This window comes from Hyaena hyaena, unplaced genomic scaffold, assembly GCF_003009895.1.
Source record: "Hyaena hyaena isolate Hyena2069 unplaced genomic scaffold, ASM300989v1 scaffold_20, whole genome shotgun sequence".
NCBI lineage: Eukaryota > Metazoa > Chordata > Mammalia > Carnivora > Hyaenidae > Hyaena > Hyaena hyaena.
This window is the reverse complement of record NW_024080652.1, coordinates 1,195,587-1,207,299: the sequence shown is the minus strand read 5'-3', so window position 1 is coordinate 1,207,299 and position 11,713 is coordinate 1,195,587. Positions and strand designations below refer to the sequence as shown.

The window sequence follows — 11,713 nt, the reverse complement described above, 5'->3', positions numbered from 1 at the left end:
CCAGACCGGAGCCTGCTCTGGGTCAGGGGAGGGATTCCCCATCAGTCCTACCGGTGGGTGGTGGTGTTTGCCAGCTCCGATTATATACTCACTCTTTTCACGTGCAGACCCCAAAGCCCATCTTCGGGGCACAGGTTCACTCCTGCAGACAAATGTGTATAAGCCACAGAAGCGCGGCCAGTCGACATAGAAGTCCTGCCATCCCCCAAAGTTCTCCTGCCGCCTGTCCATCGTCAGAGCTGCCGTGACCCCCAACTCTGCAACCGCCCATCTGCCTCCTGTTCCTATAACCCAGACTTTCCCCAAAGACCGGATGCGTGGAGCCACATGCTGCGTAGACTGTGCTTGGCTTCTCGCACTCTGCCCCCAGCTTCTGAGATCCCTCCACGCTGCTGCAAGTGCCGCAAAGTGGTTTCTTCCTTCCAAACAGAGGGTGGCATCCCATCACTACCTGCACCACTTTGTGGATTAGTGGAAACATCTGGGTTCCTTCCACTACACAGAAAGCCGGTGGCAACAGCCCTGTGCCGGCTGTGTGGACATCTCCTGGCCAAGTACCGGGGCAGCACAAGGCAGTCCTGTGGCAGGTAGATGTCTGTGTGTTTATAAGGCACTGTGACCCCACCTCCCGGGGCCCCGTGCCACCTTACGTTCCCACCGGCCATGCCGGAATGTTCCGGGGCCCTGCTGGTCCTTGTCCACTTTACCTTCGGGGCTTGTCTGGCCTCGAACTGTCGAGTAGGACTTAGTAATATCTCGCCATGGGTACCCGTTCTGCCTGGACGCACAAAACCACAGACATTTGGATTCAAATATCCTTGAGAACGCTGAGCCCAGCCTCCCAAATGCAGATATCGCTGGCACCAGGCCCTGCTCCAGTGACTGGTCTCAGTTCCTCCAAAGAAAGCACCCTGAGCACCTCCCACGGGCAGCCCCGCATTCCTGGAAAGCTCCAGTGGTCAGAAAGTCCTCCAGCTGTGACCTGTCTGCCTTCTTACAGCCTCCACAAGGTACAGGCCACAGACACACAACAGCTTCAGAAAAGCGAGGCCGCCCCTACATTTCCAGCCCGCTCCGCCTCGCCCCTGCCTGGACACAATCTGCTCAGGTTCATCCTGCCAGTGCTCCTTTGGGCGGCCACTTCCTCCAGAGACCCCACCCCCTGCCCGTGCTGCACCTAAGAGTGGGTGGGAGGCACCTGGGGGCCACCTGGCCAATCTGCCCATTTAACAGATGAGAGTTTACAGGTGGAGGCCCAAGGAGGGGAAGGGAATTGTCTAAGGCCATGAGTTAGTGCCGGCCCCCCCAGGGCGGGGCTCCAGTTCCCCTGACTGCATCCGCCCCTCTGCACCCCCCAACTTCATGCCCTCCCCCCCGCCCCCGGCCCCTCATTCCATTGCTTCACACGCCAACTTGAATTTGATCCAATCCGACAAGCACTTTTGCAGGCACGGTGAGGCACAGCACTGGCGGGAGCAAAGACAGCCCCCGTGCACGCTGGCAAGATCTGCCGCGGGTTCACAGCCGGGCGACGGGCCACGTCTCCGCCAGGGGAAATAACTTCTTAAAATATTGAAAGAACGGCTTTCAGAAATTGTACATGGATTAAGGTTTCATTTATTAAAGAACTAAACAAACATGTAAGTGCGAGGAGGTTTTCTGGATTTCTAAAGAAAGGCTTGCTCCTTGAACGAAAACATCGTGAGATCCGAGCTTGACCGAGTTCGGCAGAAAACAAAGCGACGTGTAGAACATTCGGTCCCGGGGCCGTGATGGAATTGGGTCCCAAAACTAGGGATTTTCTTTGTGTTTACTGTGTGCCGTTAAATAAAAACGCTCCCTTCGACATGAAACTCCGAAGCTCGGGACTTCCTTAGGCCAGACAGCCCTGCCTGCCCTGGCTGAGCTGAGCCTACACCCAACGGGGAACACGACCAGCCTCTGCAGGAAAATAACGATTTTACTTCTTACCCTGTGCTGCCGGCATTTCAGAAATGATCTTTAAATGCTCCCTGGGAAGAGGATTTATTCCCTTTCCAAAGGAACCGCTCCCTGGATCCTTATAAACTGGACTCAGTTTTAATGGTATTCATTAATTTCCCTTGGGAAAAATTTGAATTTCACATAGACCCGGGGCTTTGTTTTTGTAATAAAATATATGCGATTTTCAATTGGTTGCCTTTAATCTTTTTTTCTCCAAAGGCCTCAGCGGCCCATTTCTTATATCCTGCCTCTACTTGGATAATCCTGGTTTGGGAAAAATTAATTGTTCATTGTTTTTCTACATAACAGGGTGCTGCTAAAGGTAATTTCGGTCTTACAGAGAACTCTAATTAGAACCGCTGCTATTTCTGTGCTATTTGTTCAAGGGTGTCTGTGACCATTGTGCATGGGGACACTGCCACAATGGCAACGGCCCAGGGTCGCCATCGGGCCACCACACTTGAGGGCCTCCCACCTGGGGCACCAAAAGGGCAGTGACTAAACGCCAGGGCCACAGGGCAGGGGGTCCCCGGCCATGGCTGTGGGCTGCCAGACGGAGAAAGAGCTGCAGACAGCTCGAAGGCGGACATGCCCAGGTGCCGGTACATTTGTGTCCTGACAGGCCACCATCAGCTTCTCTGCCACCACAGTCCTTCTCCGGGGACAGGATCATGGCATCAGGACCTCACAACCCTGGCGCCAAGAAAGCCTGAGTGGGTATCTCCAGACCTGTCTCGGGGGCATTGGGGGCTGGCTGACGTGTCACTCCTTGGTTCAGCACCCCCAAACACCAGCAATGCAGAGTGCTCAGAGCCACAGACCACACAAGGCACCGTGGATGCCGGGCGGGGGGGGGGGAGTGGGGGATCCCAGCGGAGTCTGGTGACCCATGAAGGGAAGGAAACTTTGTCCACCTGTGCGTGTCACAGGCCCTCCTGCAACGGGGCCTCGTTTCACCCTCCCGATTACCAAGCAATTGACAGCTGGCTCGTCTGAAAGGAATGAAGCCCTGACACACGTGGGTGAGCATTCATAGTACGATGCTGAGCGGAAGGAGATGGTCGTGAGAGACCACATGGCAGACAAGTTCCCTTGTGGGAAATGTCCCAACAGGCAAATCTGCAGAAACACGAGGTAGGTGACTGGTTTCCAGGGGCTAGGGGAGGGGGAGGGTCAGCTTCTAGATATTTCCTAATTTCCAAGATGATTTCGTCTCTGAAGCACATCGCTATGAAGTATTTTCTAACTCAAATGCACGGGGAGTTGTTTTAAATTAACTGTTTGTCAAGTAGTGACTGGTTCAAGGACGGGCCTGTGACCCAGGCTAGTGATTTCACCTGCACGAGAGGACAGCCATCTCGGAGCCTCCGTGTGTCCTCAGCTGTCCACTGGGCCCATCTGTTCCCCTTCAGGGCAAGAGACGGTTTCACATGGCGTCTGTCACCTGCCTGAAAGAATCCTAATGAGCACATCTGCCCTCACTCAGTCCAAAGTATCTACCATCTAAATAGAATAAAAGACGCCCTGTCTCAGGCCCATGTCACAAATGTGACCTCTGGCTCTCTGCGTCCCTGGGTCCTATAGGGGACTGGCTGAGAACAGGAGGACAATTATCTGCACTAATAACGCAGCTCCGCCTATGATCGTGTCTCACCAGAACCCAGAGGCTCTGTAAGCCCTTTGCTCAGTCAGACCCTGGGCAGCAGCTTGGGGAGCCTCCCACAGGTCAAGGGTGGCCAGCAGCACCCCACCTCGAATGTGAGGCCCTCTGAGCCCCAAAGACTGATGTGCATTCAGGCTGCTCCTCACCCGGCGTAGAGCAGCGGGATGGTACTTACTTAAGGATGGGGGAACAGGTGGTTACTAATAAACGTGATAAATAATACATAAATATATACATATGAAGATAAATAAAGTCATAGCTGACTTCATAAAGCCCCAGAGAATCCATGCACATGAACCTCTTTCAATCCCAGGGGGCAGGCACAAGTGTTACCTCCATTTTGAAGCTGAGAAACTGAGGCCGACAAGGAAAGTGGCCCAAAAGAGCACAGTGAGTAAGGGCCAGGGAGGCAGGCTCCACGGCTTGAAGTCTTGCCCATTCCGAGGTCCTGAGCGTGGACAGTTCAGGTACCTGGGTGCCGGCAGGCATGAGGCTGTGGAGGGAGCAGCATCATGGTAACAGAGAAACTTTCCCTACTGAATTGACCGTTTACAAAACTGGGCTCCACTTAAACACCCCTCCCAGTGCGGCTCCTGACTCCCGTCTCCGCACAGTCTCTCTCTCACACACACACGATGTTGGAAGCCACGGAAACCATGTTGGGAAGCTGTGGGTGGATGCTGCAAGTCAACTGCCAAGTCAGCTGCAAATCTCGGGAAATGATCCAAGATTTTGGGATGCTGTGAGTGGGACACTGGGGTAGGTTCTGGTGGTGCCCAGGCCGACAAACGAAGGCTGTGACAGGACAGTACTCCAAGGAGTGACGTGATGATGGAAGGATTAGGAGAGGCTCTTGGGGAGACGGATGGGGCCCCGACACAGCGAGGCAAACCAACCCTCTTCAAGACAAGAGAACATCTCTACCACACAATTAGTTGAAAAATCATGGTGCTGCCAAGTCAACACTGATTCTTTGTTGGTTCTACAAGCTAACGTCTAACTGCATTCCCAACCGCAAAGTCCTCGAATAGAAGACAAATCCAAGGTATTTTCCACTTTTCCCATTTTCCAAGATAAATTCTCTTTTGCCCCATTAGTGACACTACTACTACTCGGTTCTCATTTTAAGTGAAATCACTTAAAGGACCTTTCTTTCCAGTTCAATAATTGCCTTAAATTGGACAACAGTCAACAGCAGGCAATGAGGTCATCCTCCATGATCCTAAGTCCCAAAGTTCTGCCCACACATCCACTTGGGCCGGACTTCCCACCTCGTTTACCTCATATGCAGTTCGTATCCAAGATCTAGACCAAAAAACAGCCAACTGACAAAGCAGTTAGATATCTGCTTAACAGCCTCATGGAAGCATCGCCCACTTCGATCTTCAACACCTTTCATAAAGGAGAGAACTTTGAATTGGGGTTTTATCCCCGCCAAGAGGGGGGTGTCAAACTTGTGTCCATTTGTCTACAGAGAGAGACTGCATGAACAGGTAACAGTGAACCAACCTTTTGAAGGCTTCCCATGGCAAAACAATGCCCTGGCGATTTGCTTTTGGGGTGTGTGTGGGTGGGTGTGTATTTAAATTTAGACCCAACAATAACACCCTCCTGAGAAACTGATATCCTTTCCCTTTGTGGAGTATTGGAACCTTGAAAGCCATAATCTTTCCCTCTGTGACCTGGCTGCAAGAAAGCTCCAAAACAGGTTTCCTTTTGATTTTTATTTCTATTTTGAGAATGTTTTGAATACATGCTTTTTATTTTAAGCCACCAGAAACTGTTTTGGAAGGTGCTTCATTTGACTTGACCTGGATTGTATAAGGAGTCAACAAATCACAAGAAAAGGGAAAGATCAGGGATGCTGAGGTTTCCTAGGGGACTCGGTGTCAGCAGACTAGGCTGAGGGGACAAGGGTCCTGACCCGTTGGCAGGACACTGGACAGTGAGTGTGGGGTTCTGAAGGGAGGTTAGTCCCCTAAGAGTCTAGAGGCTCAAATTCCTGCAGTATCAGTCAGTGTGAGGCTCCCCCACACCTCCAATAAAACTTCCTTCCTGCTTGGGGAAGAGGAGTGGTGGGAAGGTCTCAGTTCCCGGGTAGGGGCCAGAATTCATCCCGCCACAGGGGGCACACTGGTTCCTCCTCTTCCCCTGTACCCCGGCATTCGAGCCCCCAGACCAGTACTCAAGGGTGATCCAGCCCTTACAGGCTGCCGACCTCGGGTAAGTTCTCCGAACCCGAACAGCCTGCGTATGCAACAGGGGTGACAGCGCTCCACCTCGTGGGGCTAAGATGCAGAAGTTACTTACTGCCCAGACAGCACTTAGCACAATGCCCGGCACCCACTGCGGCCTCGTGGATGCTGGCCTGGGGGAAGAGGGGGGCAGATGGGCCCTTGATAGGCCGCCAGCATCCCCGGAGGACTGGGGACCCCGTGGGGGGAGTGGGGGAGGGTCCGCCGCGACCCCGGAGGCCGCCCCTGCGGACACACTCCTGCCTAACGTCTCCGACCCCGGGGGCCGCCCCCTACCCCCCACACACCATCCTCGGCCCCGCAGGCGCCCCCCGCCGCGCTCCCACCCCGACCCGGGCCTCGCCGAGGGGGCCTCCGCGCCGCCCCGCCCGCCCGCGGTCAGCAGTACGCCCCGGCTTTGGACTGGGACGCCCGCGGGCCGCACTCAGGGCCCGGACGGCCCGCTCTCGGCATCGGCTCCTCTCCCACAGCCCCGGGGCCTCCACGCGACCCCCGACCGCCGAGCTGCGGGGCTCCCCCCAGGACGGCCGAGGACTCCCCGTGCAGCCGGAGCCCGAGAGGCCGAGGCCCGCGGGTGGCCGCCGCCGCCCCTTGCCCCGAACCCGCGGCCCCTCTTGGGAGCGCGGAACCCCGTACCTCCGGGACCCGGAGGGAAGCCCAGGAGGGACCGGAAGCCCTCGGCCGCGCTTCCGGTCGAGCACCCCAGTCGCTCTCAGTCGTCACTTCCGGGCGCGGCGTGGTGAGCGCGGGCGGTCTGGCGGGCGGGACGGGTCGGCGGGAGCAGGGCAGACGCGGGCGGGCCTGAGGAGCGGCGGGGGCGCGGCCCCCTGCTCGAGCCCGGGCGCGCGCGCCCGCGGTGCTCGCTCCCGTGGCCGCGCTCCGGGAGCGGCGCGGGTCCTCACCCAGCGCCTGGGTCTGGTGCGCGCTGCCGCGCCGCCGCCTCCACCCTCCCACACGTGAGCCCAGTGAAGCCAGGTGGCCGCGCGGACCCTCGCTTCCCAGGGCGCGTGCGCGCGGTCGTTGGGGCGCGCAGGGCGCTCCCCGCGGGGACGCGGCCTCATTCGCTTATCTTGTTTTAACGTAGCAGTGCCCCGGAGGAGACCCCGCCATGGAAGGCAAACCTCTGCTGGTGTCCAGACAGAGGACGGAAGTGGTGTGCGGGGTCCCCACCCAGGTGGTGTGCACAGCCTTCAGCAGTCACATCCTGGTGCTGGTGACCCAGTTCGGCAAGATGGGCACCCTGGTCTCCCTGGAACCCAGCGACGTCGCGGGTGACATCGGCAAGCCGGTGCTCAGCACTAGAGTCCTTCTGGGGCAGGACGAGGTAGAGTGGCTGGGAAGGGGTCCCTGCGCCGGGGGGAGGGGGAGACCCACTCTGTCTGTGGCTCTGCTTTGTCAGTAGGCAAGCCCCCGCCCCACCACCACCGCCCCCGCCCCTGGTGGCGACAGCATTTCCTGGAGCCCGCGCTTGGTGGCTGCCTTTCCCAGCCCCTCAGGACTTTATCTAGCAGACAAGTGGAGGCATTGATACTGTAGTGGGGGCGCCTCACCTGCATCTTGACCCTGTCACTACAGCTTGGAGGAACGAGTGGCTATCCCTGCTCCATCTGAAAAGATCACCTGGCAGTGGACAGACCCCCGCACCCAGCCCTGCAGACTTGTGTTTTGGGAGTTCTAGATTAGAGATAGGCAGAGGGGCCAGGGAGTCAGAAGGCACCGAGAAAATAGATATGATGGTGCAGGTTTAACAATTAGTGTCGGCCTGGAGTGTTCTGGAGCCTCGCGCTGCACCCTGACCTGCTGTTGCATCACACTTATCGGGTGGGGATTTAACACTGGTGCAGAAGCCAGGTGGGTTCTTGCGGGAAAGAGACTCGTGGTTAATATGGCTTCTGTCGTTCCCTTCACCAGCCTCTCATCCATGTCTTTGCAAAGAACCTGGTGACGTTTGTGTCTCAAGAAGCCGGGAACAGAGCGGTGCTCCTGGCCATGGCCATGAAGGACAGGAGTGTGGAGGGGCTGAAGGCCCTGAAGGAGGTGATCCAGGCATGCCAGGTGTGGTGACCCTGCTTGCTCCTCGGCGCGGCCAAGGGGACACTCGGACACCCTCCTGATTTGGAGGGTCAGCAGGAGGAACTGTGTGGCCTCCGTCCTGGGACCCAGAAGGAACTCGCACACCCAGGCCAACTCTTACTTGGTTGGGTCGCTAAGTCACCCGCAGCCCCATCCGGTGGGGACAGAGCCATGGAATGTGTCCTGGGGGGGCATGTGAAGGGTTCCCAGCAGGGTGAAAGTAGTTGTATATAATCTAGAGTTGAAAGATGAGTCATCAGGTATGAGTCCTGTCCTCCACGCATGGTAGCAAATGTTGGAAGTCAGTGGTTTTTAATAAAAATAAACGCCTGCCCTAAATGGCTACACCATCCTTCTTAGCAACACTGAGAAATCAGCCTCGCAGCGTGAGTTCAGTTCCATATACTTCAGGTGGGAGGAAGCCTCATTTGGCAGGAAATGCAGCGCACAGTGCATACACTGGGTGCATGCCTACCCGCTCCCCTTCCTCTGACAGCTCTGAGCGGGTGCCGGTCGCTGGACAGCCGTTAACTTCTGTTCCAGACACTCCTCCTGGGTCACTGCGAGCATGTGGGGCACAGACCCCTCCTCAGGAGCTGGGAACTGGTTCGTATTACCCCACGGGGATCCCCGTGCACCTGGCATCGAGGAGTTCTTCAGGATTCACATACAGAGGGCGACCAGCTGCTCATTGTGTGACTCCTCAGCTCAGCTTCTGGTCTCCCCGTTCGTGGAATCGAGCCCCGCGTCAGGCTCTGTGCCAATGATGTGGAGCCCGCTTGGGATTCTCTCTGGCCCTCCCCTGCTCGCTTCCTGTCTCTCTCTCAAAATAAATAAAAGTAAACTTTAAGAAAAGTAAATAACATCCTAAAGAAGGAAAGAATTTGCAAAGAAACCTCATAGGTGGCATCAGTGTCTTCGTGAGATCAGAAGGGGACGCTTTTATTTGGTTTCCCTCGGAACCAACCCCTCCTTAAACTGAGGGTCTCCACCTGAGAAACCGTCCAGGGCGTGCAGTGGAGAGACGGGTTCAAGCCACTGGGCCAGCACAGGTTTGCCAGAGGTAGGACGGAGGGAAACCTCGAGGGCTCATTCCCCCGCAGACACTGCCCGTGTGGGGCACAGACAGGCGAGGGCGAGCAGGCAGCCTCCATTGCAAGGAGGTCAGGTGTGGGAATCTGGTCAGACTTCCCAGTGGCGGCGCCGACTCCTAAGTGGGGAAGACACTTCACTCCCCTTCTGCTCCAGGGACCCTGAGTGACCAAAGTCCCACTGCCCCCTGCTGGTGCCTATACCTGTCAGGGACACCAGGGAAACTGAGGCAGACCCATCCCTGAGAGACACAGGACCCCTTTGTTGCCAGCTTTGCCCCCCCCGTTCTGGCCTTGGGCAGCCTCGTCTCCCAACTGGCTTGCATACTGGCGTTCCCTGGTGAGACCCCGTGCACCGAACCCCACTTGGGCTGCATGGGGGACTGGGATGAGCGTAGGTTCTAAGGATAGGAGCCGACCGCAGAGGGGAAGGTGCGTCCGCACACACAAGGACCCCCAAGGTGACTTGTGTGTCCTGAGGCGTCAGGGCCGGAGCAAGGAAGCCTTGGGGACGGGGGAGGGGTGGCCCCCCCAGAGCAGGAGCAGGAGCCTGGTGTCCTCAGGTTAACACTTCAGACTCTACACTTGTCATGTAAAAATCCAGTGTTCGTGCTATGAAGTCATGACTTCTCTCACTGAACAAGGAGGGAAACGGAGGCTTGGATAGGCTCCCATCTAAATCTGGGTTTGGATTTGCAGCTTTTGGCTTTCTGGTTTGGTCCCTAAATGCACATCAACAGGGCTAACACGCACTGCTTGTCACCGGGACGAGGCTCTGGGGTCCACTCTTCTCTGCTCAGTTCCCACTCAGACCAGGGGAGGGCACCACCCGGGTCATCCACGTGTTCCAGAGAGGGAAACTGAGACAGAGTCATGCGGCCGCCCTGCAGAAGAGCCAGGCGTGCACCGGCGAACGCGGGCTGGGGACATGGGGCCGTGCTGCCGGCCCTCAGCTGCCCACCTGGATGGTGGATGTGCAATTCAAACCAGGCCCCCAGTACCTTCTCCAAGTCACACTCATTCACAGCTGCCTGAAGCTCATAAAACACAGACTGACACTAAAGGTCCCCATCCTTGGAGCCAGCACCTCTCTTGCCGTATAAATCCAGGCAAGTGACTGGAAGGGCACCAGGCCCTCTGCTTCAGCCACACTCTGCTCCCAGCTGCGACAGTTCTGGAGGACAGGGAGGTGCTCCGATGGAGCCCACAATGCCTGGGTTCCCGCAGGCAGGGCCACGTGCTCCAGGTCATTCCTCTAGATGCAGAGGCTGCATATGGCCCTCACCCAGTGAGCAAACTAATTACGCCTTACAGTGATTCGTGGCCCTGTGTAAATCACCATCTTCGGGTTCCTGTGCCAGCCCCTGCCGCCCAGACTGCTGGCCGGGGCTCCTTTCTCAAGGCCATGCCCTTGATCGACAGCATGCAATCTGGTACGGCTCCACTGAGCTGCCCTCGGAGGCCCTCAGGCCCCTCCCTCACATGCCCTCCCTGTTCCTTTGCGGAGGTGGGGATGGGGTTTCAGCTCAGAGCCAAGGGCAAGCAGGTGCCCTTGGAGATCAGGAGAAGCCAGGGAGGGCGACCTCTGCCTGCTATCGCTCCAAGCTGCTCATCCAGGGCTTTGACAGCCCCAACCCCCCCAAAACCAGCTATGACAACTAACGGAGGGAATAAGACACTGCTTGTGGGACCCACTGAGCCTACTTGCGTCGGCTCTTCCATTAGCACCTTGCAGTGAAGTTGGAAACCCGGAGGGGGGCACGCAGGTAAGTGGCTAGCACGACGCCTGGATGAGAGCGAAATCTGAGGGCCCTGAGTGACCAGGGGACGATGCAGGGAGGTGCTCTGACCAGCATCTGCTACTCCACATCTCCGCAGGAAGCACACAGATGCAGTCACTGGGGGTGAGGACTGGCTCATGGGAAGTGAGGAGCCATCAATCCCCAAGGATTATGACAGGAGGGAAGGCCCTGCAGCCCCGGGGACCGGGGACGGGGGTGGCTTTCAGGAGGAAGCCCACATCTGGGCACATTTTGACAGGGACCGCGTCTCCATGGGCCCCAGGAAGCCCAGGGCAGAGGCCAGAGCCGCTGGTGGCAGACAGTCTTCTCAGGGGCTCCGCTTCTCAGGACCCTGCACTGGGCTGCTCAGAGCCGGGAGCCCATCTGTCGTGGAGGCAGGCGGGAACCCCGAAGGCCTGGGCCTTGTGAATGGCTGGAAGTCCACATGGTCCTGGCAGGCCGAAGTAGGGAGGCAGCTGGAAGGAGGGGAGGGGGTGAGATACTGAGAGAAACAGGGTTCTCTGAGAAACAAGCCACAGGGAGTCGCGGGCCCACACTGGCTCCCAGGGTATGCAAGCCCCACGCTCAACGAGCTCACTTTGTTAGCCTCCTTTGACCCGCACACAACCTGGGAGCATGAGGACCTTTGAGCCCACTTCTCAAACCGGAAGACCAAGGTTCAGGGCTGTGCAGGTGGAGCTGGTGGGATTCGAGGCACAGCACCACTGCCCCGGCCACCTGAGGACTGTGGCTCTGGTCCAGGGAAGACCCTCGGCACACGGTGGCCCCAGTAATGGTGGGAGGGGAGCCATGGCAAAAGCCTTCAGAGCTGCTTGTCCTGGACCCCTTGTGGCTCCCTGTTGCAGG

The 11,713-nt window shown here is 57.4% G+C and overlaps 1 protein-coding gene across 5 annotated transcripts; it reads left to right on the top strand.

Annotated features, from left to right (window-relative positions):
* Positions 1-6,621: 6,621 nt before the first annotated feature.
* Positions 6,622-8,324, top strand: PSMG3 (proteasome assembly chaperone 3). Of its 5 annotated transcripts, none has more exons than XM_039225962.1 (3): positions 6,622-6,640; positions 6,986-7,225; positions 7,813-8,324. In XM_039225962.1, exons 2-3 carry the CDS (start codon positions 7,010-7,012, stop codon positions 7,963-7,965), a joined length of 369 nt encoding a protein of 122 aa, XP_039081893.1. In that variant the 5' UTR covers positions 6,622-6,640; positions 6,986-7,009; the 3' UTR covers positions 7,966-8,324. The 5 variants fall into 5 exon arrangements, with proteins under 5 accessions (XP_039081893.1, XP_039081895.1, XP_039081894.1 ...); XM_039225964.1 differs by having other exon boundaries at positions 6,625-6,640; positions 6,989-7,225; XM_039225963.1 differs by lacking the exon at positions 6,622-6,640 and adding an exon at positions 6,647-6,857 and having other exon boundaries at positions 6,989-7,225.
* Positions 8,325-11,713: the final 3,389 nt, after the last annotated feature.